Source organism: Mesoplodon mirus (assembly GCF_964341445.2).
Source record: "Mesoplodon mirus genome assembly, chromosome: 15".
Lineage (NCBI taxonomy): Eukaryota > Metazoa > Chordata > Mammalia > Artiodactyla > Ziphiidae > Mesoplodon > Mesoplodon mirus.
Window position 1 is genome coordinate 74084547 of NC_138991.1, and position 27726 is coordinate 74112272.

Genomic DNA, 27726 nt, shown 5'->3' on the forward strand with positions numbered 1-27726 from the left:
AGGCTTTGAATTTTGTCCTCATCCTAGAAGGCTGTCAAAAGATGAATTCAAAATATCCAGCATTAGCAAAAGCCTGTCAGGACATAAGCAGCTTCCCTGCCTGTTACCTGTCTAGGTTTGATGTTCCTTGGAGTTTGGGCCTGATCACTCTTTAAATTTTTGTGATTCTTAGTTTCTTTAAAGAATATAGTTTTTAATATCAAGTTCATCTTTTCTAGTTGTTTTCAGTGAGAAAGATGGCCCAAATAACCAAACCAGCCATTAACAGAAATATAAAATTCCCACATAGTGTCAGTTTGGACATCATTTGAATATCTGTATCAGTCAGGGTTCAACTAGAGAAACAGAGCCAGTAACAGATTATGTGTGTGTGTGTTACAGGGAATTGGCTCATGTAATTGTGGGGGCAGGCTATGCAATCTCCACAAGGCCATCTCTCTATCTAATGCTGGACCCTGGCAGGCAGGCAGGCAGTCTGGAAGAGAAGACCATGCGTGGGCTTGGCAACTAGGATAACCTGCAGAAGCTGAAATTCTGTCACAGAGCTAAATACACACACACACACACACACAAATGCACCTGACCCAGGAGTCAGGAAAACTAAAGGAAGACCCAAGGAGAAGGAAAAGTGATTACAGTCCCAGTTGCTGCTTCACCGCAACAAGACAAGTCAACAGATCAGCAACAGTGCATGTGTGTTACAAAGTAGCTGCTGCCTCTCTCATCAGCCCTCCAACTCTTGGGAGAGTCTTCCTTGTAACCCACTCTAACTGGGAACATACAGGAAGGAAACCCTGGCATATGTCCAGCCTAGCCAAGGTGGCACATTACAAAATCATCACACTATTATTTTTAAATCAGAAATTTTCTTATTAATTTTTTTTCTTTTTAAAAATTAGATTATATGATTATAGGGATCCAACATGGAAACAAATCTCTAGAGCAGAGAAGAGGCTGCTCCTTAGGCCTGCAGGACATTCCCCAGGCTGCTTCATGGATTTCTGTTATCTGTTGGCCCGTGCAAAACAACTGAGTTTGAGATTTAAATAGAATGGGAACTGAGATTCCCATGGATGCCATTGATTCCTCCCCCTTTTCTCCATCCTATTAACTTTCTTTCCGCTTCTTTTGTCTTTATTTTCCTTTCCTAAAGATGAGAAAATACGGGAGTATGGTGATGGGTGTATTGGATGGAGGGGAGGGCATCCAAAGACAATACCCACAACCTGCTAGAGTAGCCAGTGTTTGTGTTGATGGGGTTGAGTCTTCCCAACAAGCACTGAGTTTAGCATCAGGGATAGGATGAGATGCACTTCAATCTCATTGACTTTCATCTGCCTTCCTATCATAAACTGGAAGTCCACAACCATGGATAGACCACAGAACCTTTGGGATTTACTTCTGTTTATACTCCGTGTGCTGTCATTGTGCACAACTTATATGAATTTTACCAACACGCATTAGATGTTTTGTTCCAAATGTATCTCTAGTTTGTTTTTAAACCCCTGCTTTGGTATAACCAGCATAACAAAAATAGTCAAATACATTATTAAATGTAAAAATTTAATTGATCTCAGGAAACCACTATCAGATTTTTCTATGACCTTAGACATTTTAAGGGGAAGAATGGCCAAACTCAAACCAAGAGAAATATTTACCTGTAGAATATCCAAAGAGGAAATGTATTAGTGCTTTGAAATATTTGATGAAGCAGTATGTGGAGACTAGAGAAAAGTCTAATGCAAAAGGGCATATACTGAAGAAAGTTTCCGTTCAAAATAGGAAAGCAATTTCTCAGAGCAAGAGTCAATTTCTCTATTTTCCAGTATTATGCCTAAAGCCAAATTAATGTAACAAATCTACCACTTAGAATCCTGATTATACATTTTCTGTCAACAAAAAATCAATTGACACAAGCTTTTTCATTTATTATAATCATTTGCTGAGGATAATCTTTGAATTTGACAAGGAATTTGAATTTGTAGTTGAAACCAAGACAAATAATATTTTAATATTTCAAAGAGTTTTATCCATAGAGTTGGTTTTATCTTTTGCTAATATTTATGATAGAATAGTAAACAGTTCATCACATTTCTGTTAGTTTAGATAGATTCTCCACTACATATTCTCTGTGGCCATTTCACACACACACACACACACACACACACACACACAAACACACAACTTGATACACTTGGGGGAATCTTAGAATGTTTAACCATTTGGGCATCAAAATAGATTTTGACCTAGTTAATCATGCAAGTATATGGAAAATCATGTCTAAGATAGTAGCCAGCAGAACGTAAATGTTTTTTGTGACATACAGAAAACAGGAACTATGTTAACTTCTAGCTTTAGTTGAAAAGGATTTCACTAGGTTTTGGGAAATACAAAATGAGCTGTTTTAATTCTTAAATTTTTTACAGGGGTCTTTGTTTTCAATGGAATCAAAGCAACCCTAGGACTTGCAAAATATTATGAAGCAGTTAGAACATCTTTATAATTGTTAAGCTGCCAACTGCAGGTAAACCATCCTAGCCAAAGCCACCGCCATCTCTCACCTGGATTTCTAAATAGCCTGCTTCCACATGTGGCCACTCACAATCAACTCCCAACGTGGCAGCCAGAGTCATCCTTTGAGAACATAAATCAGTCCACTCCTCTCTTCAAGACCCTTCCATGGCTCTTTTATTTCTCAGAATAAAAGTCTGCAAGGTCTGACATGATCTGACCCCACTCAGCTGCAGCCCCTCTTTATCTCCTCGTTGAACTATTCTCTGCTTAGGCCATCCTGGGCTCCCTGCTGGGCCCCAATAAGCCAGGACAGTGCCACCTTGGGTTATTGCACAGAGTCTTTCCTCTGCCCAGAATGTTCATTGCCCAAGTGTATGCTTGGGCAACTCTCTCCTGTCTTTCAAGTCTTTGCTCAAATCTGTCTTCTTAAAAAGGCCTTCCATGACCACTATTAAGTTTACACCACCCTCCACCACTCTCCCATCCCTGGCATCTCCTTTCCCTTTTATTCTGCTCTACTTTCTGGTGTTTATAGCATTTGTCACCCCTCATTAGGTCACTGAATTCTTTCTTAAGTGTGTCACTCAGCGTTGGTCCCTCCCCATTAGAATGTAATCTCCATGATAGCAGGGGCTTTGACTGTTTTGTTCACTGGTGCTTGAGTTCTAAGCATCCAGGAGCAATTCCTGGTTTGTAGTTGGTGTTCAATACATATTTTTTGAATGAAACATGTCGAGGGCTAACAAAACTAATTTTGTATGTTAAAAAATAGTTTTCTCTCTTGGAGAGAGAAAAGTAAAGCCATTAAGCTCAGACTCATTGGGCTGCATTGTTCAACTGCTGTCCATGACTCAGTGCAGTCTTTTCTCAGGTTTCTTGACAGTAGTGAGATTTTGTGGAGTATTTCTCAAAAGTAGTAGTTGTGATCATATTTAACATCTAATTCTTACAAAGGTAGAGAAGAATGAAAGAGAATTCAATTGCCAATTCCATTGCATTTTTGATGGGAAATGCTGAAGTAGATAAAGGAGCTTGAGGTTTTAAATCTCCCTTCTAAAAGGCACTCCAAGAGAACTCCCAGACAGATAATTTGAAACAGAAGATGACTCAGAAATCAGTTTCAATGTCACACAAATGACAGCCTCCCTTTTTTTCCACACAGGGGGACGGTTCCTCCTCATTCTTGTCGGAAACTTGCCATGAGGATCCCTCTGTTTCCCCCAACTTTACTCCCCCCAACCCTCAAGCTCTCAAGTGATGACCAGTGAGACCGGTGTCCTTCCGGCCAGGTAGGACAGGATGGGAGGGGTCGCTTTTGAGAGAAGGGTGGCATGTAGCCATCCGGTTTACAAGCATCGTGGACTTGCTCCTTTGTTCTTCACCCCCCTTCTCTTTACATTCCCATCTTTTTCCTGCTATAGTTCAGGTGGGTGAGGCCTCCCTCATCTTTACGTGCCTTCCTCAGGTATTTATTGCTTCATCATTGTTCTCTCTCCTCCTGACATAAATTCCATTCTTCCATATTTTCTTCTTCTTCATTTGTCTTTTTGTTTCTCTCTTTGCTAAACTGGCTTCCCCTTTGACCTTGATCTTTCTCTCTTACACTCACACTATTATTTCCACTTTTGAAACATTTTTAAAATTCCTCCTTCTCACAGTACTGGTTTCCAATCTTATTACCTTAAAATCCAGTGAGATTAAATTAACCCTCAGGGAGTCTTCTTGACTCACTCCACTCAATTTACCACTCCTCTCCTTTTAAAACTACAGTAAAAGTCATTGTATTCCTACACAGTATTTTGAGTTAAGGGGATAGCTCAGGAGTTCCTGATTCTCTAGAATCAAGAGCTCTTGAAAATATCTAACCAATAGGGATGCTTGGGCCAGGGGCTGCTGGCTAGAGCAAATTGAAGTTTGAAAATTAAAGAGGACTTTAACTTGCTAGAGGAAATATATCATGAAATCTATTGGATTCCTTTGCTAATAAGAAAACTGGACTATGCCATTGCAATGGGTGTATATTTCAGGGAGAAAAGAGGCTTTATAGTGATTATAAAAAAAAAACTTCTATTCTGATATATTGAAAACAGGGTTGTAGTGAGATTTATAATGTTTTTGTCTTCAAGCACTTGTTGACTTGTGAAGCACTGCATTTCAGAAATATGTTGAAGAATTAGTGAAAACAACAATTTTACTGAGAAAGAGGTGTAAGTTATTTCTCATCCTTTATATCAATTGCCACATACAGTGATGCTCTAGCTCAATTATTTTCATTTTGAATGAAAAAATGAATTACCTGGCGATCTTATGAAAATACAGATTCAGATTCAGTAGGTTTGGATGGCACCTGAGATTTGTATTTCTGACTCACTCCCAGGGAATGTCCTGGATGCCACATCTCCAGGGACCACATTTAACCAGCAGGGATCTAGTACATTCCTTCCTCCTGGCTGGAGCACCTGGAAGGAAAAGCTTTAAACTGCCTTCATGGTGTTTTATTGTATTTTAATTTTTTTGCCTAATCAAGAGCTTGACCCTTTGATATCTTTTTATTTTGTACTGTTGATTGTTATACTAGAAAGAGAAGCAGAGGATGTCATTTGAGAGCTAAGCCACGCCCTTAGCTTTTAGCTATGACTTCTGTCCATGTCTTCCCAGCAGTGATGATCTCGTCCCTGTGGTGACCTTGTGATAAAACTCACATTGGAAGGTGGGGTGGAGGAGGGGCGAGTACTATCAATTTCCCCAGGAAGACGTCAGGGGGACCTGGAAGCTGTCTTCCTCTTTGGGCTATCAATGTTTAGGCTACCTTTTAAGTCATCCATTATAAGAATCAGCGGATTATATTTTGCTGCCCTTGCTGTTCCTGTCCCGTATTTTTGAGAGTTATTGTGAAACATTTAACAACCCAGATAGAGTATTGAATTCTCTCAGAAGAGTTAAATGACAGTGGAGCTCAGACACATGACTTGGGTTTTGTCTTTCGAAACAAATGCAGTAGAGACGTAAAGGTTACATTTGTGTCACTGTACTCCATCAGGCTTGTGAAGGCTGGTTCACAACTTGTTTTCCGTTCAGAATGTCAACTGACCTTCCTACTTAGCAAAAAATTATTTCAAAAGATAGATATTCCCACAATACCTGGACATTATAAAAAATTCTTTAGTCACATAGTTAGTTTGACCCCTTTAGCTTCCCACATATAAAAAGACAACATAAAAATAAACCAATTTCACATTTTCCATGGAAAAATAGGTCTCATTGCTAAAGTAGAAAAAAAATAAATAATTGCACTATTTTGTATTTGAAAAAGAACAAATATTCTTCTTTTATAGCGGTGTATGGAAAGTATATTTCATACCATATTTAATATTTCCCCAAAGGTTCCTTCCACACCTTAAACATCTCCATTGATAGACTAAAGCTGAAAACAAAATGAATGAATAAAAATTAATTGTACATAAAGCCATCGCACATTTGCCAGAAAAGAATGAGTTTTTACTAAAAAATTGATCCCAAGAATACTCATCATATAAATACTTGAAATTTCACATTTTTAAATTTGTGAATGCAAACCTTCAGGGATGAAAATATATTCCTTGTTATCAACTAAAGATTAATATGTGAAGCTGAACAGCTTAGTCATACTTTTAACCCTGGTAACTTCTATTTTTTAATAAATACAAGTTATTGTAGAGCAAGATTTTAAAAAAAGGGATGTTTGCTCATTGTGCATATGTATTAACCTTTAGGTAAAGAGCTATAAAATGACCAATTAAAAAATAATGGTAATAAAAATAAATAAATAAATAAAATGACCAATTTCTAAAAATGCTAATGGTATAGCTTTGGAAAATCATAACTTTATGTCAAGTATTAAGTGCTTGCTTTATTCTAAGCTATACCTATTTCAATAGGGAGTACAAATGAATGAAAACCACAGTTCCTACAATCTGTAAAACAAATAAAGAGCAATTCAAGGCCATAGAAGGACATTAACTTTTTTTTCCTGACACTTAAATAATAAAAGCAAGAACAACTAGCATTTACTGAGTACTTACTATGTTGACAAGCACCTTCTAAGCACATTACATGTGTCATCTTATTCTTGCCATTGTGTAGTTGAGGGAACTAAAGTTTTTAAAGGTTAATTACTTTACTAAAGTCATACAAGAAGTGCCAAACCTTGGAGACCCCATGTTTTGTATCCTTCAGTTTTCTCAGTAAATATCAGAAGCTATGATTTTGTGATCTAATTGTCAGGGGTGTGAGATCACTTTCTCATATTTCGTGGGCAGGCAAGCAATAAGGGTCCACCGTCTATGCCTCAGTACACTCATATGTAGAGTGGAGAGACTCCCATCCTCTCTGTTGAAGGAGGCAGGTCTCTGAGTGGTGAGAAGGGGTAGACACCTGTCACATATAACAAAGCCTGTTTTGTTTGCTGGTGGCACACCCCAGCCTCCACAAGATCATGACCAAATCTTGCCAGGGATTTAGCCTCCAAACTGGTCACAGGAGCAAAGGAATTAACCATCATAGGCAGGATGTTCAAGTTTCTCAAAATCACTTGTTTTTAACAAACATCTGGGAGAAGAACATCTCTCAGGACTAGATGTTAGAAAATTTCCAGCCCAGTGAAAACAGACCTTAACTCCAGGAAGCCTGTACTTGAGAGGTGGGCAGCTGTTTTCTGTGTTCACCGCATCCAGCGGGAAAGCACTGCCAAGCAGAGGGGGGACTCTGAGGCGTGGTGGTGCCCGCATGGGTGGGTTAAAAGGATTTGACACAACCTTTTTCCCTACCTGCTGAACATGCACTGCTCCTCTGTGTGAAGCATCGGGATTGAGGTCAGACACCCTCACCTCCTCCCAACCTTGACTTGCCTTCTTCCTTCACATCTCCAATCACAGGCACCCAGCTTACGTGTACTGATGCTGAGCTCAACCAGAGACCCAGTGGTCTTGCTTCCCTTGAGATCCTCTTCCCTCCACATTTTCTCTCCACATTCTCCCCTCTTAAATCCTTCTCTTCCCCCAGCTCTAGAACAGCATCCTTGTTAACTAACACCTACTTCTCCCACTTGAAAAGTCCTGTCCTGGATTATGAGAAAGAAGTTTGGGTTCACACTAGGCTCTGTGCCATGGTCTATTTGTATTTGTTAAGGAATTATTTTTATGGCTTTTGTTTTTTCATTCAAAGAATATTTACTCAGCCCTACTATTTACTATTTGAGGTTACTAGGAAATCCAAAGGAACATTTGGAAAAGCAATATCTCCTTTTAGATTGTATCTACATCTCAGTTAAAGCACAGAAAGGGGCTTCTCCAGAGCATGTGACAGATGACCCTGTCCTCCTTTTGCTCTGGAGTTAGAGTGAGGAGAACTGCTTTGGACTAAATCGTGAAAGATTTAATCAAGAAACAAAAGTTTCCGAGAGGTAGAATATCTAAATAACTAAAGGGATTCCCAAGGGTTACTCTGTGTCTCTTTGAAGATCTTTAAATGTGGCAACAAAGAGGCTGTCTGCAAGCAGGGAGTTGTGTACCAACTGGGTGACCTTTTTATGATCTCCTTTAGTCCATGAAGGATACGGTTAATTAAACTCAGAAGTTTGCCACTAAAATAATAGGTATGAGATCCAGAGAATTCAAGGTGTTGGAGGACTCATTAAATAAGGTTGCATAAATATCATGCTGAAAGATTTAATGAGTCCATAGGGTCAGTTATAGAACAATGAAGCATAGATGACCTAGAAAAAATAAATTAGAATCGATATTGTGCTTCTGAGTTAACAACTATAGATTGCTATATGAACACCTGAGAGAGAAATTCTATAATTATATCTTAATTCTGCATGTTGGTTTTCTCATCTCAGGGAAAATGAAAATTGCTTAGTTTTCTTTTACTTGTCAGTAATAAAAATAAATTTTTATATATGTGTTCATTTCTGTGATCTCTAGGAACCATGAATGCTTAAGTAGCTACAACTAGATAAATCGTGTTAATTTTTTCCTTTAATTCAACTAATATTTATTGAATGCTACTGCATAGCAGGCACTAGGCTGCATGCTGGGAAAATAAAAGGATGTAAAAAGATGCAACCTTACCAACCCCCCACTCAAGTTACAGTCTAGGGCAACACTGTCAATAGAACTTTCTGCAGTGATGGAAATGTTCCATGTCTGAGAGTCCAATGCAGTAGCCACAGGTAGTTACTTAGTGTTTGAAATGTGATTAGTGCAACTGAGGATTGAATATTTAATTTCATTTAAATTTAAGTGTAACAGCGGTATGGCTAACATATGGGCAGCCCAGGAAGATAAGATGCTGAATCTAAATTTCTAATGTATCTACCTTTCTACAAAGGATTTGTGTTGGGACCAAACACTATGATCATTATTATAATAGAGCTCTTTACAGGGGAGGAAAGGCTGACTCTTCTTGGGGAAACCAAGGAAAGCTTCCCAGAGCTGGTAACCTTAGACCTACAGGAGGAAGTGGAAGTTTATCCAGCAGAGGAGCAGGTAGGAGTTCCTCATGACATTGTGACAAAGCCTGAGGTGCAAGGATCACATTACTGCTGTGGAATTGCATGTAATTTCATAATTCACGTGTTGTATTAGTTAGTCTGTGCTGCCATCACAAAATATCTCCAACTGGGGGTCCTAAACAAGAGAAAATTATTTTCTCACAGTTGTGCAGTCTGAAGTCCAAGATCAAGGTGCCAGTAGGGTGGTTTCTGTGAGGCTTCTCGCTTCCTGGCAGGTGGTGCCTTCTTGCTGTGTCCTTACATGGCCTTTGACCTGCAGTCAGGCACAGAGAGGGAGAGAGAGAGACAGAAACTCTGGTGTATCTTCCTCTTCCTATAAGGACACCAGTTCTATCAGATTAGGGCCCTACTCTTATGACCTCATTTAACCTCCTTAAAGGTTCCATCGCCAAAAAGAGACACATACAATGAGGCTTCAACCTATGAATTTTGAGGGGACACAATTCAGTTCATAAAAGATGTTTCAATAAGCAAATATCTTCTTCTCTGTTTTTCTTTTTTTTTCCCTGAGAAAAGGAAATATATACCTCACACTCAGCTCACACACATATATAGAAAACTACCACCTACTGATCTAGCATCCAATGATTTGAATCCTTGTGTTTTATTTGTCTATTAATAGATAACATAGAGTTCTGGAAAATTAACAAGCAAAAAAACATCTAAAGCAAAGTGTCCACCTCTCAGAACTCAAATGTAATCAAATATTGCTTAAGCAAACAGTAATAATTTTCCTTTATTCTCTGAGGACAAACCATTGATGAGCTGGAGCTGGTCATACTAGCTCAGAGGAACTCATTTTTAAATTTTACAGGAATTCTGTGAGCCAGTTGTTAAACACAGACACTATTGAAAAGTAAATTATATAGATTTACAATTAAAAAATCATACTAAAAACAAAGGCTCTATAAGGGAAAAGAATCCATATAAAATGGAATCACTTTGCTGTACACTTGAAACAAACACAACATTGTAAATCAACTATACTTCAATTTAAAAAAAAAGAAAAAATAAAAAAATAAAAACAAAGGTAACAAATATCCCAAATTCACCACTGCTAATTAATTAAGACATTTCACTATTGCCTGTGCCCTGGAGGTAAGTTACATCTCTGGTGCCTGTAGGGTCACTGCAATGGATTCCTACCACACACCTCTTCCTAACTTTTTGTTCAGGGTTCTCACATTGGTAGCTTGAAATTGGCTACAGCGAGTATATTTACACCATGGAAATCAACAAATGCCACAAACCAGGCTCTTTGTTCTTCCCTAGGAGAACAGTGTATTCAACATTCACCAGTACACCACTGACACAAACCTTGCTGTTTTATGGCATAGGTTTTTCCCAGAATTGTGCAGAGTTCCTTTTGCAAACATTATTACCCGTCCATTGTATACAAAACTTTCTACTGAAACATAATTTATTACCTTTTTTAAACTTTTTTTTTTTTTTGCGCTACGCGGGCCTCTGACTGTTGTGGCCTCTCCCGCTGTGGAGCACAGGCTCCGGACATGCAGGCTCAGCGGCCATGGCTCAAGGGCCCAGCCGCTCTGCAGCATGTGGGATCCTCCCGGACCGGGGCACGAACCCGTGTCCCCTGCATCGGCAGGCGGACTCTCAACCACTGCGCCACCAGGGAAACCCATAAAGAGGCCATTTTTTTCTCTGCTAAGTTTTAAGTAACAATAAATGAAGTAGAATAGAAAATTGCTGGGGTAAATAACAGTTTTCAGATGAAGTTTTATTTTCCGTAGGAAACATTTCTCTCCAAGTTTGCTTTTATTCCAAACAAGTAAGAAGTGGCTCAGGCTTTGAAAATGAAATGCCAATTCTCATTCAATCTTTTATTAAAACTACAATTAAGCCACACCCGTGTTCTCTAAACTCTGCAGCCCAGGAGGTGAAAGTGACTTGTCTGAGGTCACAGAGGAGCAGCACTCAGTGCCTGCCCACATCTTTCACTCCAAATTGACACCCCAGTACCTCTTGCTTTCTGACTACAACCATGTTCATTTATGATTTCTTTTATCATCATCATATTGTATGAGGCTGTTATGAGGGTGATGAGAAAAGAAGATGTTCAAGCAGAAAAGATGAAGTGACTTGAAGTTTTCACCCATTCTCCAGGTGTAGCTTACATGCACAAAAAAATGAGAATCATGAATCTAGGTTGAATTGAAGCATAGGATGGATAAAATCCTTGGCATTGAGAGGGAAAAGAGAAAGGATCCCAGGACTTAGTTCCAGATAACTCTTCATTTTAAGAAGTCTGGTAGAGGAAAAAAAGCCTGAAAGGGACAGAAAAGGTACAATCTGTGAGTTGGGAGGGAAACCGAGAAGAATAAAAGGCATTCCTATGAAGGCAATGATACATAGTGTCTACAGGACTCAGTAGACGCTACTTTAGTGACCACGCGTCCTTTGACTTTAGTGACCAGGAGGTTATTGGTGCCCTGGGTGTGAGTGAGGGGTCACGGGAAATGTGGGAGTGGAGCAAAACAAGAGTGGAATGACCAGGAGGTAAGGAATAGGAGATAGCTTACCTACCACCCTTCTCGAAGCCTAGACTTGAAGAGAAGCAGAAATCTGAAATAGTAATGAGGGATGTCAGGAATTGGGGGGAAACCCATTTGAAGAGAGTTGAATGAGTACTTCTAACCTATGGTCCAGTCTAGTTTATCATGAGATTACTAAATAAAATGATTGCCAGGGAAGAATGGGGAAAAAGAGATTTCACCCATCTATTGCTTGGCGGTGTTGTGTTTTCCTCTGGTGAATCAGTATTCAGCAGAAGGACAGTATCTTAATGAGTGTGCAACATCAATTATTCAGAACTATCAAGAACAATAAAGAGCTTCCCTACACACTGTTTAAAGGTTAGGTTGTTTTCTCTTGCTAGTTAGTACATTGATTGTGATCTTCAGAGCTGGTCCAGAAGGGCACAGAGACTGCATGGCTGCCACACAAAAGCATCTATAGGTCAAGAGACTTTCGCATTTACCATCCTGTAATTAGAATTCACTCCGCCTTGTGTAGCAGTGAAATTATTTTGCACATGATAAGCTGATATATTTTCTTTTCCTTTTAAGCTTCCTCCTTCCCTCTCTGCCATCCACCCCACCCCACCCCGCCCTGGCAGAGTCATGGCTCCAGGAAAGGCAAGGCTGGGACTCCCTTAAGGAGAAGACCCTCATTAGCAGGGCAGAAATCTTGTCAAAGTGAGATTTCAAGAGAGGAAAGGGTTTCTCCAAATTTCTTTAGTTTCTTTTAACTCCAGGCCTGAAGGGCTAAGCCTTACTAAACACCCACCCTAGCACTCAGGATGTGACAAGAGGAAGAGGAGAGCCTGCCTTTTCCAACCCTAGGAGTTGTGGGGAAAAGAAGGGAGAGAGGATAGAGCAGGAGGTAAGATTTGTATGCACCTCTCTGACTTCTACCCTCTGGGCCAAAATCTGGAAGATTCTGGACAGGGCTCAAGGCTCCCATATCATGTGTGCCTTAGAAGGGACAGGAGCATTCCTGAGTGCCCCAGTGATGGGAAACAGTGGTGGTGAGGGGGCCGGTGGAAGCCTAAGAACAAGACAGAGGTTCCGCCAGGTCCATTGGACCAGACCAGGGACTCAAGTAGTGGCTACCAATCAATCACCCCAAATGACCAGGAGGCATTTGTCCATGAAGAATTTTAGAACAGCCCCTTCACAGCAGAGACCTGTGAGGATGTAAGGGAAGCCTGCCACCTTCTCTTCTCCCACTTTGAAGACACAGAGTTCTATAGAGACTTAGCCACCATCTTGGGAAGCTAAAAATGGGAAGGACATCTTTGAAAGATTGCACTTTACCCAAAGAGACTGATTTATGCAAGAAACTTTCAAGACCAAGCCCATAGGGAGCTGGAATTTTTAAGCAACTCTAAGGAAATTGTCTATTTCCTTTAATAGAAAGGCTAGGACAGCTCCCCTCGCTGTCATTGGAAAAGCAGCTCCTACACCTCCAGGGAGAGTGGTTTGGGAAAGTGTTTCCACTGTGACTTAAATGACAACCATTTCACGGGCAGGCAGCTCAGGGACTGCGGTGGGCAGTGCCAGCCACTCAGAGTCAATTGAAAGGCAATGGGTCGCCTGGGAGTTTTCTAACCTGATTGCAGGTTTCCTGGACACTGTGTCCTCTCCTGACCCAACACCTGCTGTGACACAGATGTTTGTAATGAGGTGAATAACAAACAGTTTTGTGGAGATTGGGTCACACGGGAAGAAAAGGAACCCTTGCCCTGGTGGCGCCCGCCTTTTCCTGTTCTCTCCTATCATTTTCTCTACCAAATTGAACTCTGATCAAATACTTCAGCAAGATTTTTAGTCAAAACCTTTAAATACACATTTTTAGAAGGAGACTTTTTTGCTGTTTCAGGGCTGAAAATTATGCTCAGTTCTGCTGAGTTATAACCAGAAATTTGTTTTTTAATGTCCATTTCACATGTAAGAGCTCAGAATATCCTTATGTTAAGAACAGCTCTAAAATAAAATATTCCTAATAGACAGATTAATTAGACTGGCTTTTGACAGACACTGCTCTGGTGTTATTTCAATGGGTTTATCCCACAGGTGTATCCATAGGTGCATGTGTGTCCCTGTGAGAGCAGAGAGCCAGCGAAGCTTTCCGTGTGACCTGCCAGTCTCCTCTCCATGCTGACATGACCCCTAGAACTGAGGCTCAGCTGGGGCTTTCAGAAATAATCACTTCCTTTTCTTTAAACCTTGTGCCTAAATATATTGTTCAGTGTGTTGGCAGAGTTTATCATGATCATTTACATAACTACAATTCCTGCATATTTAAATCCTACTGGCAAACTAAAATGTGAAAAAGCTATTATGTGAGATTTTACAAGAGTCCAAAGATGAAGAATAAAGACACCTAGGATGGCCCTCAACTGCACTGCCGTCATTGTGTTACCAGGATTCTGGCCTTCAGGAACACTCTATCTAAGGATTAAAGCTAATTTAGTTGGAAAACCTACAGATTGTATATTGAGAACTGTTTTATCACATAGATTTCTAATCTTGAAATTATAGTACTCACTTATCAAGGAGTAAAATAGAAAATAGGCTTTGTTTTTAATTTTTTTTCTCTCTTGAAACTTGAGGTAGTGGGTTTGAAAGTAGCTCTCCAATCCTTCATCTGTCCATTTGTCCATCCATCTATGATACATACTTGCATATATATATGTAAACATATTTTATATATATTTAAAAATATATATTTCATCTATATTGCACATATTGATATATGCATAAACATATTTAAAAGGCAGACTTACTCATTGTTTTGGTATATATCTCTAATCTAAACAAGTCTGTGTTGGTACTTAATAGTTTATTGTCAGTGAAATTGTATTACAATGCAATACAATAAGGGTATGAATGCCCCTAAATAGCCTCTTGCCCACTTTGAGCTTTGCATCATGTGCATTACCTATCTCTTAAATTTGTTAATCCATTGATTTTTTTTCACAACACATGTAAATGTTATTACACACATCCTCTACTATGACACCCACAAACAGATCCTCAAATGAGCACACCTCTCTATGGCTTGCTTCACAGCTATCTCCATACTGGCTATCCAGGTATAATGTTCATTATTTTAAAAATCCGGTCCCCTTTAATTTCAGATCACGTCCTTCCCTCCTCTGTTGTGCAGATGTCAGATAAATGTGATTTCTGCTGTATTGCATTGTTTGTTCCAGTCTTCTTTCCTCTGTGTTCCTTTCTTTATTCGTTTTCAGCTGCTATTAATTTATACACAGTTAAAGTGAGAGGGAAGCATATTAATTGAAAACTTGATTACATAACCTTGAGGGTTTGCTTGCATGTCCAGGAATGGCATTTCCCCTGATTGATTTATCTGCCCTGACTTAATAGAGGATTTTTCCACTGGTCTGACAACATCATGTGTTCAGGCTCTAGTGTCATGCTTTGCTATTCTCATTATTCACACAAAAATGTGTGGATGGGCTGTGGACAAATTAAATTTATAATCATCCAAAGGTGGGATAAAAGAGCTATTGCTAACCCTGGTGATCCTAAGGTACAAAATTTTAGAAAATTACATAAACAATAAGAATTGCAAAGGGTTTTGAAAGAAACTGAGCTACACCTTCACTTAGCAGATGTGAAAAGAGGCCCAGAGAGGTCCACTTGCAGGTGGACAACTGAAAACTTATGTAAGAAAAAAGAATTTTATTAGACACTGGATGAAATTTGAATATTAAAAGTCAAAAGTTTTCTTCTATAGCAGCAGTGATCTCTCCTATATATATATAATATATATACATATAATAATTATGTAAAAAATAAAACCACAGAAACCATAAAATATAGAGCATATATTTAAAAACAAATTTATGTAAACTATGTATAGATATTCTTAAGAAGTCTTGTGGATTTCTGGGAGACAGATTCCTAGAAGTGATATGTAAGTAATTTCTCATAAAATGATAATGAAAAAAAAAAAAAGAGTCCAAGTATACAAAAGAGGAGATAATGGTGTTTAGAAGATCAATATAAAATTGGAAGATAGAAGTCAAATGGAAGGGAGGTAACTGATTTTGCAGAAGAAGGAAGGAGAAAGCTAAGTGCCCGGAGCACAGGATCCCAACAGAGAGGGGCACCAGAAAGAAAACTGAGGGAAGCAAATTATCAAAGAAATATGATAAGAAACATTTTTCACAACTGAAGGACATTAGTTACCAGATCGAAAGGCTCAGCAAAAAGAAGGGAAGAATCCACAGTAAGTCCCAAAGCTGGGAAGTTTTGGAACATCAGAAACAGAGGGAAACTTCTAAATGTTTCCATAAAGAAAACTACAGATCACAAGTTGAAAGTCAGGATGGGGTCAAGCTTCTCTACAGAAACTTTGGAAAGTTGGAGGGGGTGAAGCAATGTCTCTATTAAATGATTTAATGCAGAATTGTATATCTGGACTCTTAAGCAAGAGACTAGAACTGAAAATCATGTGCAGACATGCAAAATAGAATACCACATGTATTTTTTCTAAAATGCAGAACAAACTCTATGTTTCTCTCTGTGTATATGCATAGATATGAATATGAAGAATAAAGAAGTTCTGGACATTTACACACCAAACTTTTGAACCGTGGGTAAACTTGAGGAAGGAGCTGGGATTAGAAAGGTGGTCAAGGGGTACTATACAGCTCTCTATTTTGTGTATTTGCAAGTGTTTCTTGAAATAATGTACCTATATTATCTGGGTGATCAAAAATATTCTGAATTTTAATGTAAAAGTCTCCATTACTGCTAAAAGTTAGTTCTAAATGGGAGATTGTTTGAAATTTTAAGTTTTTCTCTAACTGTTCATCTGGATCCACTTCTTTCAAGTGCCCTCTTTCTTTCTATTTCTAGCTTTAAAAAAACCAATTTAGTCTAAAAGGAGCCATTATGGTTCCTGGATATCATTGCATCTCTGCTAATGAGCCCTTCAAACTTGATTGGTTTTTAGTAGAATTACTGTGATTCTGAAGTCACCTGTTTTCCTCAGCCATAAAAAAACCTACATCCGTTGCTGATAGGATCTAAGATGTGAAAACATCAAAAAGCAAGCTGGAGAGACCTGAGTTTCCAATAAAAACAAATAAAGACTCTGTATAACTTTTAAAATATGTTTAAATGAGTCAAGTCATGGAAAAGAAATTAAGGAATGCTCAAAGGACAATTTCCAAGTGAAAGCAGGAACCCAGAGGGCAGTAAAGCTGTCTTTCAGTTTAAAAGTATCTGTCATGTTGACATTGAGCTTAGATTTTTCATGATGTGTGGGTAGTGGGAAAACAGAAAGTGAAGTAGAGTGAAAAATATATTAAGAGACCCACTACATAAACCTGGAACCACAAAGGGCCACACAACCTCAGAGTAGTCATGAATAAAAAAATAAACCTATGATCTCAAAGAACTGCAGGAAAATTGTTGATCTCAAAACTAGATGTTGAGTAGAGGTAGAAAAAATTCTTCCTGAGAATTCATGATTACAAACTCTCCCTCATGTGGGCTTGAAGCCTGAATTCAATTCACACCATCTGACAAACTCAGAAGTTAGTGTAAATCTGTCTCATCCTGGAAATCCTCTGATCTCCTGGCATAGTTTGTCTATAAAGGAGTCTGTCTTCAAATCAGTGCTTAAGCTATTACAACATTTAAAGTTCCAAGAAATGTCAGCTCATCAAAGCAATTACAATGAATATAAAGAAAGTCCATAAGTGAGAACCAGCAGAAATAAAAGATAGTGTAAAAAGCCCTGTAAAAACTTAATATTTTGGAATTATGAGAAAAAAATGTCAAACAAGTATTGATATTTTTAAGACTGACAATAAGAGTAAAGATTAATTGACTTAAAAATGATGTATATTTGAAAACTAACTGATTTTCTATAAATGAATATATGTTTAAAATTCAATGCATTATTCCAACAAAGGAGAGAGAAGTAGTAAATTTTTAAAAAAGATCTATAATATTATCCAGAATATAGCAGAGTGTCAAAGAGATGGAAAATATGATAGAGAGATTAAAAGGCATGAAGGATAGAGTGAGAAGAGGTGAGCAAAAATGAGGGCAGTAAAATATTTGAAATATTTGAAGAGGTTATGTTTCAGAATTGATGAAAGACACAAACTCATAGATTCAGGAATCCTAAGCAAGATACATTTTAAACAATTCTATATCTAAATACATCATATCAAAATTTCAGAAGACCAAGGAAAAAGCAAATATCTTAAAAGCAAATAAAGAGAAATTACTTTTAGAGAAATGACAATTAGATAGATAATTGATTTCTCAGCTGTTAACAGTGGAAGCAAGAAGATAGTGGGATAATATCAACAATGTGCTGAAAGAAAATTTTTGCCAATCTAGAGTTTTATACCCAGAGAAATTATAACTTTAGAGTGAAAACAATAAATGCATTTTCAGCCCTGCCCAGGATGACTGGAGATGGTGGGGGGAGAGTATGGCAGAAAGGACTGAGAGTTTGCCACAAGTAGACATTCACTAAAAGAAATAATAAATCTATATGCTAGTCAGAGGAATTAAATAAATAAAACATACATCAAAACATTCCATTTACAAATAACAGAAATTGTCAGTTCAGCTTGTTGTTGTTGTTTTATTTAAAAAATGCTTTTTTGTTTAGTTCCTTTGCTTAATAAGAACATGTCTGAAGAATAAGGGTTAGGAAAGAAAAGGAAAATATATATCAGGCAAATACTAACTGAAAGAAACGTGCTTTAGCTATGTTCACATTAAATAAAATGGATTTTAAAGCAAAAGCAAAGAGGGCTTCCATGTAATGATAAAATGTTCAGTTCTCAAACAGAATATATACTTATGTGCACATGATAATGTACTCTTACAATGGTTAGAGCAAAAATATTGACAGTATTGAATCTACCACTCCTAGAAAATATTTATATTTCTCTCAGTAATCAATATTTCAAGCAGACCTCCCAAAATATCATCAAAGTATACAAGATTTGGATAAGACAACACAACTAGGAACTTCACTAATGTTTATGCATACATATATATATATGTGTGTGTACAATAAAATGAAAGCAAATACAAGGACAACCTCATAATTAAAATATTCCTATTAGACAAAGATGCCCCCTGTTATTCCCTTCTATCCAAGTAAAAGAAAAAAATGGTATAACATTTAAATAGTAAGTGAAGAAAAATATAATTTGCAAATGCTATGAATCTTTATTAGAAAGGATTTCCAGAAAAAGTATTTTAATTAATGAGTTTAGCAGATTTATTGACTATAAAATCAATATACAGAAATCAGTTGCATTTCTATAAATAAGTAATAGGCAGCTAGCATAACTTTAAAATTCACAATATTATAGCAGATATACTATACCCTCTAATAACTTTAGCAACATGTATCGAAGGTTATGGGAAAATATATAACATTTTATTGAAAAACATCAAAGGCCTGTTATAATATGCTAAGGAATTAGAAGAGTCGATAGCATAAAAATGAGTTCTTCCAAATTGATCTATAGATTAAATGCAATGCCTTAAAAATCCCCTCAACATTTGTAGAATTTGACAAGGTGATTCCAAAATTTACATGGAGGAGCAAAGGCCCCAAAGTTGCTGTGACACTCCTGAAGCAGAACAGAGTGTAAAGACAACACACATAAAGAATCATTATGAAGATAAACAAGGTCCTACTGTATAGCACAGGGAATTATACTCAATACCCTGTGATAAACCATGATGGAAAAGAATATGAAAAAAAATACACACACACACACACATATCTGAATCCCTTTGTGGTATAGCAGAAATTAATACAACATTGTAAATCAACTATACTTCAATAAAATAGTTTTTAAAAGAACCATTATGAAAATATAATAATTAAGATATTGGTGGAATATTGGCAAATTGAACATTGGCACAAATAGATGGTCAATAAGCAAATGCACAGAGATGTGAAAACTCCACTTATGATAAAGTTGGCACTGGAAATCAGTGGAGAAAGTCAGGCTTTTTGAGAAATGCTGTCAAGACTATTGGTTATTGATATGGAAAATAAACAAAATTGGATCCTTACCTTGAACCAAACACAAAAATCAAGTCCTGCTCTTGATTGCTCTTCCTGCTGTCAACCACCATCCCTCCAGATTTCCCTGTGGCTGGTTCCTTTTTCTTCAGTCCTCAGTTCAAATATCAACTTCATATAAGGACCTTCCCAGACTACAAAATAGACTCTAACCTCCTTTCTCTGTTTTCTTTTATTTGTGGCACCATTCACTCTGAGAATATCCTATTCATGTGGTTACTTGTTTATTGCCTGTCCCACTTCCACACAAGGGCCACATCCCTTTTATTCTTGACCTAAGTACTTGACATATAGTCAATTAAAAATAATGGAATGAATTAATATTTTTGCCTAAATATTTTGGGGGAAAAACTAGCATTTATTTATTTTTTTCTTTTTTTATTAATTTTTATTGGAGTATAGTTGATTTACAATATTGTATTAGTTTCTGCTGTACAGCAAAGTGAATCAGTTATATATATACATATATCCACTCTTTTTTAGATTCTTTCCCATATAGGTCATTACAGAGTATTGAATAGAGTTCCTGGTGCTATACAGTAGGTTCTTATTGGTTATCTATTTTATATATAGTAGTGTGTATATGTCAATCCCAATCTCCCAATTTATCCCCCTTTCCCCCTTGGTAACCATAAGTTTGTTTTCTACATCTGTGACTCTATTTCTGTTTTGTAAATAAGTTCATGAGTACCATTTTTTTTAGATTCCACATACAAGTGTTATCATATGATATTTGTCTTTCTCTGTATATATATATTTTTAATTTGGAAAACAATAAATTTCAAAGAGCCAGTTACTTCATTCATTCATTCAGCAAGTATTTATTGAGTGTCTACTATGTGTTAGGCCCTGTGCTAGAAGCCAGCATGCAGAGTGAACAGTTAGGTAGCCAGTAACCTCATACTGGGAATGGATGGGCCTCCAGCTGTTAGGTGCAGGGGCTTATGAAGATTAGAGTAAAATCAAGAATGGAGTAATTTGGAGGCCAAGATACTGAAGAGCTAAGGGCAAGAGTATGGGTATTTCTCTTCACTAGTTCTATAGTAACACCTAAGGACAGAATGAAGATAAAAGGATGAAAATATCAGAGGTAAGGAAAGCATTAGGACACAAAGGCCATCATTGCATCAATGCCAGTTTCCAGCAGAAAGCAAAATTAAGTGGCAACAAAACATGAGTAGCTGGATCAGTTTCTGAAACAATGGTCCTACATCTCCCTAAACACTTCCTCATAAATGTCATTGAAAACCCCAGCTGGGAAAACCCTTCTGAATCCCAAGACTCATTAATGAAATCATGCTTCTACTTTTGGTCTGTAAGAAAGACCAAATGAAAGAAAAATGAGAAGTGAACTGGGGAGAACAGAGATGTTTCTATAATATTCCCTGATACAATGTTATATTAGCTTCCTAATCAATTAATATACACTTTACCCAGTTTTATATCATACTGAAATATTAATATTTGATTTGACATGTTTGTGGCCAGTTTTGAACAAGGCCATTTTGAACCAGTTATGTCTTGATGTGGGGCACATGCCCCAGTTGTGTCTTTGTTTTTATGGGACTCTCTGATTCATTCATATTCTTTTGATTTATACCATTTCTAATAGAGAACATGTTCAAAGCAAGAAGGCTTTCTATATAAGGGGTGCACTTAGCCTCTACAATCTCTCTGAGATAGTTCAGAAAACCCTGAGGAATTTGCACATTCTAACGACCATGGGACACTTCTGACCATGTCATAAGGTCATCACAATTGTCTGCTAGTGACCTTTTGCTCCTTAGGTGCCTAAATGGGCAATCCTGGTTCTCAATGGCTTTTGTTACCACCGCACTAGGTTGGCAATGACACCTACCAACACATCTCATCACCCATCCTTGGGGAATCAGTTTTGAATCTTACCTCCTTGCTTGTTAAAACTGATGCATTCAATGGACGTATATACACTACCAAATGTAAAATAAGTAGCTAGTGGAAAGCAGCCACATAGCACAGGGAGATCAGCTCCATGCTTTGTGACTACCTAGAGGGGTGGGGTTGGGAGGGTGGGAGGGAGACGCAAGAGGGAGGACATATGGGGATATATGTATATGTATAGCTGATTCACTTTGTTATAAAGCAGAAACAAACACACAATTGTAAAGCAATTATACTCCAATAAAGACGTTAAAAAAAAAAAGAAACTGATGCATTCAGCATTCAGACTGTTCATGTTGAGTATAAGATAACCAATAAATAAATCTGTATTTTTTAACTCAATTCTTTCATTTAATATTAAACCACAGATTGTTGAACCTCTAAGTAGGTCACACATTGTGTTAAGTGATCCAGCTCCGTCCTCTGCCATCTGGTTACATGAATCAATGTCAGATGCATGTAAATATATCTCTGAGAGGGGACCTTGGGAAACAGTGATGATATACCAAGCACAGACCCCAGGACATTTACCTACTCCCAGAAGAATGCTTTCAAGGTAAATGCAAAGACATCACAGCACAGGTTTAAATACTGGCCACATGATTTCACTGTCTATTATTTTCATTTGGTGCTAAGAGTCTGAATAAGCTCTATCTCTGTTTCATTTACCTTAATTTTATTGCATGCCCAGAAATTCAGGGGAATTCAAGGACAGCAGGGAGCAAATGAGGAAGAGTGTGTGACAGAAACTACAGGTAGCCTCAAGGGCAATAATAATAATAATAATACTGAGACAATGAAGCTTGTGTATCAAACTGGCTATTGGATTGTCACATAACCACCGGAACTGGTTCCCAACTTGGACTTCAGAGCTTTACTTGTACAGTTAGGATTGGGATTAATAAGTATAATTATAAATGTTTCCAATTAGATGGAACACAGATGACAGTAGTGTGTACAGAAGAGAAAGATAAAAATCAATAGAGAATGGGCTTCCCTGGTGGCACAGTGGTTGAGAGTCTGCCTGCCGATGCAGGGGACACGGGTTCATGCCCCGGTCCAGGACGATCCCACATGCCGCGGAGTGGCTGGGCCGGTGAACCATGGCCGCTGAGCCTGCGCATGCGGAGCCTGTGCTCCGCAGCAGGAGAGGCCACAACAGTGAGGCCTGTGTACCGCAAAAAAAAAAAAAAAAAAAAAATCAATAGAGAATAAGTGAGGAAAATTAGATCAAGGGAAAATAGGAATAGAAAAGTAACTTAGAGGCAGGAAGGAGTGAGTTAGTAAACCACACACAACACACACCCCACAATAGCCTGTATATTGGTTGGTGTTGACAGAGTCCATAGGTCAAAACTAGCTGTAACGAAGCAAAATCCTTGGAGTAGTTTGGGCTTGCAACGAAGGTTGGCATTATACACCTTCCCATACCCAGCAGCCTCCATGTAATTATACTATCCCCAGATCCTCATTGTTGTACTCATTCATCCATTCAAACATTTCTTAATGTATTAATGTGCCAGAACCATGCCAGCTTCTCAAGAAACCATAGTTTGTAAAGTAGACATGGTCCCTGATCTAGTGAAGCATACAGAGAAGTGACAGGGGTAACAAAAAACAAATAATCACATAAATGAATGTGTAGCTAAAAACTGAGATACCTTCTCTGTAGGAAAGGAACATGGTTCCAAGAAGAAAAATCCAGAATTGTCTGGATGGGGTAGGTATAGAAAGGTAAAGATCAGGCAGGACTTCTTGGAGCAAGTAATGTTTGAACTGAGAGCTGAAGCTGAGTAGGAAATAACTGAGTAAATGATGTGGGGTCCAGTGGAGTGAGAAGGAGTGTATGGATGGAGGAAGTCCTTCGGGGGAGAGGAAATAGTACATGCAAAGACAGTGTGGAAGCAGGGACCGTGGCGTGTTCAAGGAACTGAACTGCCCTATGGTAGATAGGGCACAGAGAACAAGGAAGAGAATATAGGATGGGGAAAGAAAGTTAGACAGAAGTGAAACCCGAACAGCCTTGGTTGCTGCCTTAGCAATGTTGGTTTTATCCTAACAAGATTTAATCCACAGTGGAAGTAGTGATATGACCTGATTTAAGTTTTGAAAAGATTTCTATTGATTGAAGTGGAGAACAAATAGAAGGGAGGAAAGGGAAAACAGGATGCAAGAGATTTGTTGGGGCTATTATATTAGTTCTGGCAAGAGACAGTCGCAGCATGGACTTGGAGATGGAGAGAAGTATAAGGAGGGGAGAGGTAGGACTTAGTACTGGGTTGATGATAGGTTGTAGGGCAAGGGAGGAGTCAAGGAATAACCTGGATGTGTAGTGTGTGCAACTGAATGGGTATTGTCACCCATCACTGCAGAAGACAACCAAACTTGGAATGAGGGCAGGGTAGTGTTGGACATGGTGTGACTGAAATGTCTTTGAGACATCTAAGTAGAGAAGTGATGTAGATGGTGAGATATACTAATTTGGAATTGAGAGAAGTCTTCTGGAGAAAAAAGATTTGTGAATCAGATATAGATATAGATATAGGTATAGATATAGATATAGATGGGGGAATGTACAAGCATGGATGAGGTTCACAAGAGAAAGACTATAACAAGAGAAAGAAAAGGCCTCAGACAGAGCCTTGAAGAGCTTTCAAGGAGTTAACTGGCCTGGCATTATTCTGAAAACAACACTAAGATTGTAAGGTCAAGTCTTTTTTTTTTTCCACCACTAACTTACACTTCTTTCCTATTATTTTGTTTTGTTTTGTTTTACCAAGGATAGATATCTATCCTCTATCTCTCACTCTAGAATTTCCTTTGTTAACCCTGAGTTGCCTCTGCCAGGGATGATAGGAGAAGTTTCACCATAAAAGGGCTTAATTAAGATGAAGAATACTTTATAATTGGGTTAGAGTTTAATGAATAGAACTTTATATATGTGCTAAATGATGCTTGTTACCAAAACTATTTAAGTGTTAGTGATTTTATGCCTTTGTCTTTAATGGTCAGTTACTCTGTCCTTGATCTGTGAGATCAGCATGAGGTGCTGCCCAGAGATGCTCTGAGATTTGATTTGAAATGACCTAGGGCTTGCAATATAATTTACTTAGAAATGATCACTATGCATATTTTAGAAGAGGACATCCCTTCAGTCCGTTTTGCAAGTTCATTATTGCAAACAATGGCTAAAGAAAGTATAGGCTTTTGTAACAGATAATTGAGGAAACCAACAGAAAATTTTAAGTTCATATTATTGTCCAATATTATGTTTTCATAGTAGACATTGCATAAGAGGGAAAGATCCTTATTGATAAGCATGGTTTTCTTTCCATGATTATTTGTTCACTGGGTAGTGATGGCATGCCAAGGAAGAGCTGCATTGTGTTCATGGGTGCACATGTGTGCTATGGGTATTTGCACGTTCTCTATGTGTTTGCCCATGTTTACTGTGTAATTAAAACAAGACATCAACTGTGATCTCCCCAGAAGGAGCAGTAACCATATAACTTAAGCAGCAAACAGAAGGATTTGTTTGTTTGTTTGTTTGTTTGCTCTCTGTTTTAATGTAGGCAAGGAATAAGAATGTTTTTCAAGATAATATGAAAGAATATTATGGAGCTGCACTGTCCAACAGGGAAGCCACTAAGCATAAGTGGTGATTCAAGTTTAAATTAATTAAAACTAAATAAAATTAGAAATTAAGTTCTTCCATCACACCGGCCACATTGCAATAGTGTCTACAGTATTGGACAGTGCCAATATCCAACTTTTCCACCATCACAGAAAGTTCTATTGAACAGCTCTGAACTGAAGCTGGGATCAAATCCAGGCTGTGGCCAGTTTTTGCATAGCCCATGAAGTAAGAATGATGTTACATTTTGAAATGATTGAAAAACACTCAGAAGAATAATATTTTAAAACACACAAAAATCATTTGAAATTCAAATTTGAGTGTTACTAAATAAAGTTTTATTGAACACAGCCACGCTCATTCCTTTACATCCTATCTGTGACTTTTCACGTTGTAACAGCCCCATTGAGTAGTAGTGACAGAGACCTTATAGCCTGCAATGTCTAAAATATTTACTCTCTGGCTCTTTATAGAAAAGTTTGCCCAACTTTGAGCTAAGGGATGGAATGTAGCAGGGTCACAGATCACTTTATTGGTGACTGTTCTGTGTGGTTTGGAAAAGGAAATCAGGGGAAGAGAACATGTGTCCAGAGCTCTTGCCCTGATTTGACTGCTGTGGGACATCCTCCTGCCTTTTAGGATTTGATGGTGGAGTGGAGTGAAGGCTCCAGAAATGCTGGAGGTCGCCTTTAACATGAATCCAAAGGGCTTCATTGAACCCTCAGCTTTCTCAGTGTCTTTTCTGTAATTTTTTTAAGATACTGTCTAAAGCTCACTGCTCTCTGTGGTTCACTCTCCTCATTGTCAAAAGGCAAATTAAGTTCTCGCAAAGGCTTGACAATAAGAAACAAGGAAATTCAGTTACCCTCTTGACAGCAATGCCAATTATCTTTTTAACCTTCTCTTAGACTAATGGCTGAGAAAATGAAAAATTATTTTGTAGTGGGACCTGAGCCAACTCAGCACCCATCTGCTCTCATTCTACCATCCCTCCCTATCTCTTGAGAATGGGCTCACTATGAATATGTCATCTCTTATTGGGTCATGCTTAAATCCATGCAAGAACTTCATGAAGTCATTCTCCATCAGAAATGCCACAAGGCTATTGAGAATTTCTGTAGGACTAGGATTGTATCTTCTGTACCTGTGAATTGACTGGTCCACGAGAGGTCACCCTAGGGAGCCCAGCCAATCCATTTGATAATGCTGCTGGACAAGGTTATATCTGGGGGGGGTGGGAAGAGGTCCTCAGCAAATGCATTTCTAGTTTAAGCCTCTAACCCCTCAGTATTAGCTTTAAGCCTAACTGACTTCAAAGGAATAAATCATCAGGAAAAGTCCAGGACCCAAAGGATTGCTGTCCAGGTTTCCCTGGGCATGGCTCAGGTTCAGGAACAAGTGCATGTCCCCTCCTCAGGAATGTGTGCTCTCTGACCTTCCTCTTGTTGGCTGTTGGGGGGAATTCAGGTTAAGACAACTGTGAAATGGAAAGAACGTGAACACTTATACTTCATTCTCTAGGATTTCTGAGCCTGATCCCTACATACCTACCTTAGTTTGCACTCTTTCTTTACATCCTCTGTCCAATAGATGTATTCTGAGTGTCTTGTAGGTGGATTTGAGGACACTGATTTGTTGGAAAGTTAAGAGGAGCACTCCTAGAAGGAGTCATTGGACCAACACTTCAATAGCAAAAGGGAGGTAGTAAAAATCATCCATTTTGACATTTAGATTTCTCATTGACATGCAACTGACTTATTTAATTCTTTTTAATATTAAAGAATGAGGAGAGTAGAACAAACTGTTTGGAAATGGATAAGCCATTTGTTTTTTGGGTTTTTTTTTTTTTTTAGCCATTTGGTTTTTAAACCAAAAAAAAACCTAGAGTAAAAAATTTCATTTCTGAAAGGATTTTGAAATTATTATTGAGATGCCTAGAGCACACAGTGGCAGTTTTGGAAGCACTAGATCTTTTTTCACCACTTAGAGTACCTAAGACCAGATGGATGGTTTTGTCAGAAAATATCATGAAGCCAACCTGTCTTTGATAATTATTTCAAATTGTCTACATCTATAATCCTAAGTCTCTTTTTAACTGCTTATTTGATCAGTGGTCTTTGATGTATAACTACTGGACCAATAAATGGCCTGTTAATAATGAAACAGAGTCTTAGCTTCACCATGCATCATTTCTAGAGGATGTGAGTGCTAAGGCAATAACAGATGTGTGAGTAAGAGTGAGAACTCTAGAAGTTGTGGGAAGAGGTTCCAGGTAGAGGGACAGCAGGTGTGGCTGCCCAGAGGCAAGGGGATCATTGGAGGAAAAGGAGGAAGTTCATTACCATAGAGATGAGGTTGAGGAGGAACATGGGTTCAAAACAGTCAGATCATTGCAAGAAGCAATAAGGGCTTGAAGCTTTATCCACGGGACAGTAGCAGCCGTTGAAGACACATGGTCTAATTTCTGTTTTAG

At 38.2% G+C, this 27726-nt stretch overlaps 1 protein-coding gene across 2 annotated transcripts in view; it reads left to right on the forward strand.

The window, feature by feature from the left end:
* PLCB1 (phospholipase C beta 1) overlaps positions 1-27726 on the forward strand; it is a 692285-nt gene that overhangs the window by 625495 nt on the left and 39064 nt on the right. Inside the window, exon 32 of one of the 2 annotated variants that reach the window (XM_082644420.1) lies at positions 3677-3803. The exons of the other annotated variant lie outside the window; for it this stretch is intronic. Coding sequence (XP_082500546.1) covers positions 3677-3772 — 96 coding nt within the window. The 3' untranslated portion in view covers positions 3773-3803. The remainder of the gene's footprint in view (positions 1-3676; positions 3804-27726) is intronic. 2 annotated transcript variants of the gene reach the window in all.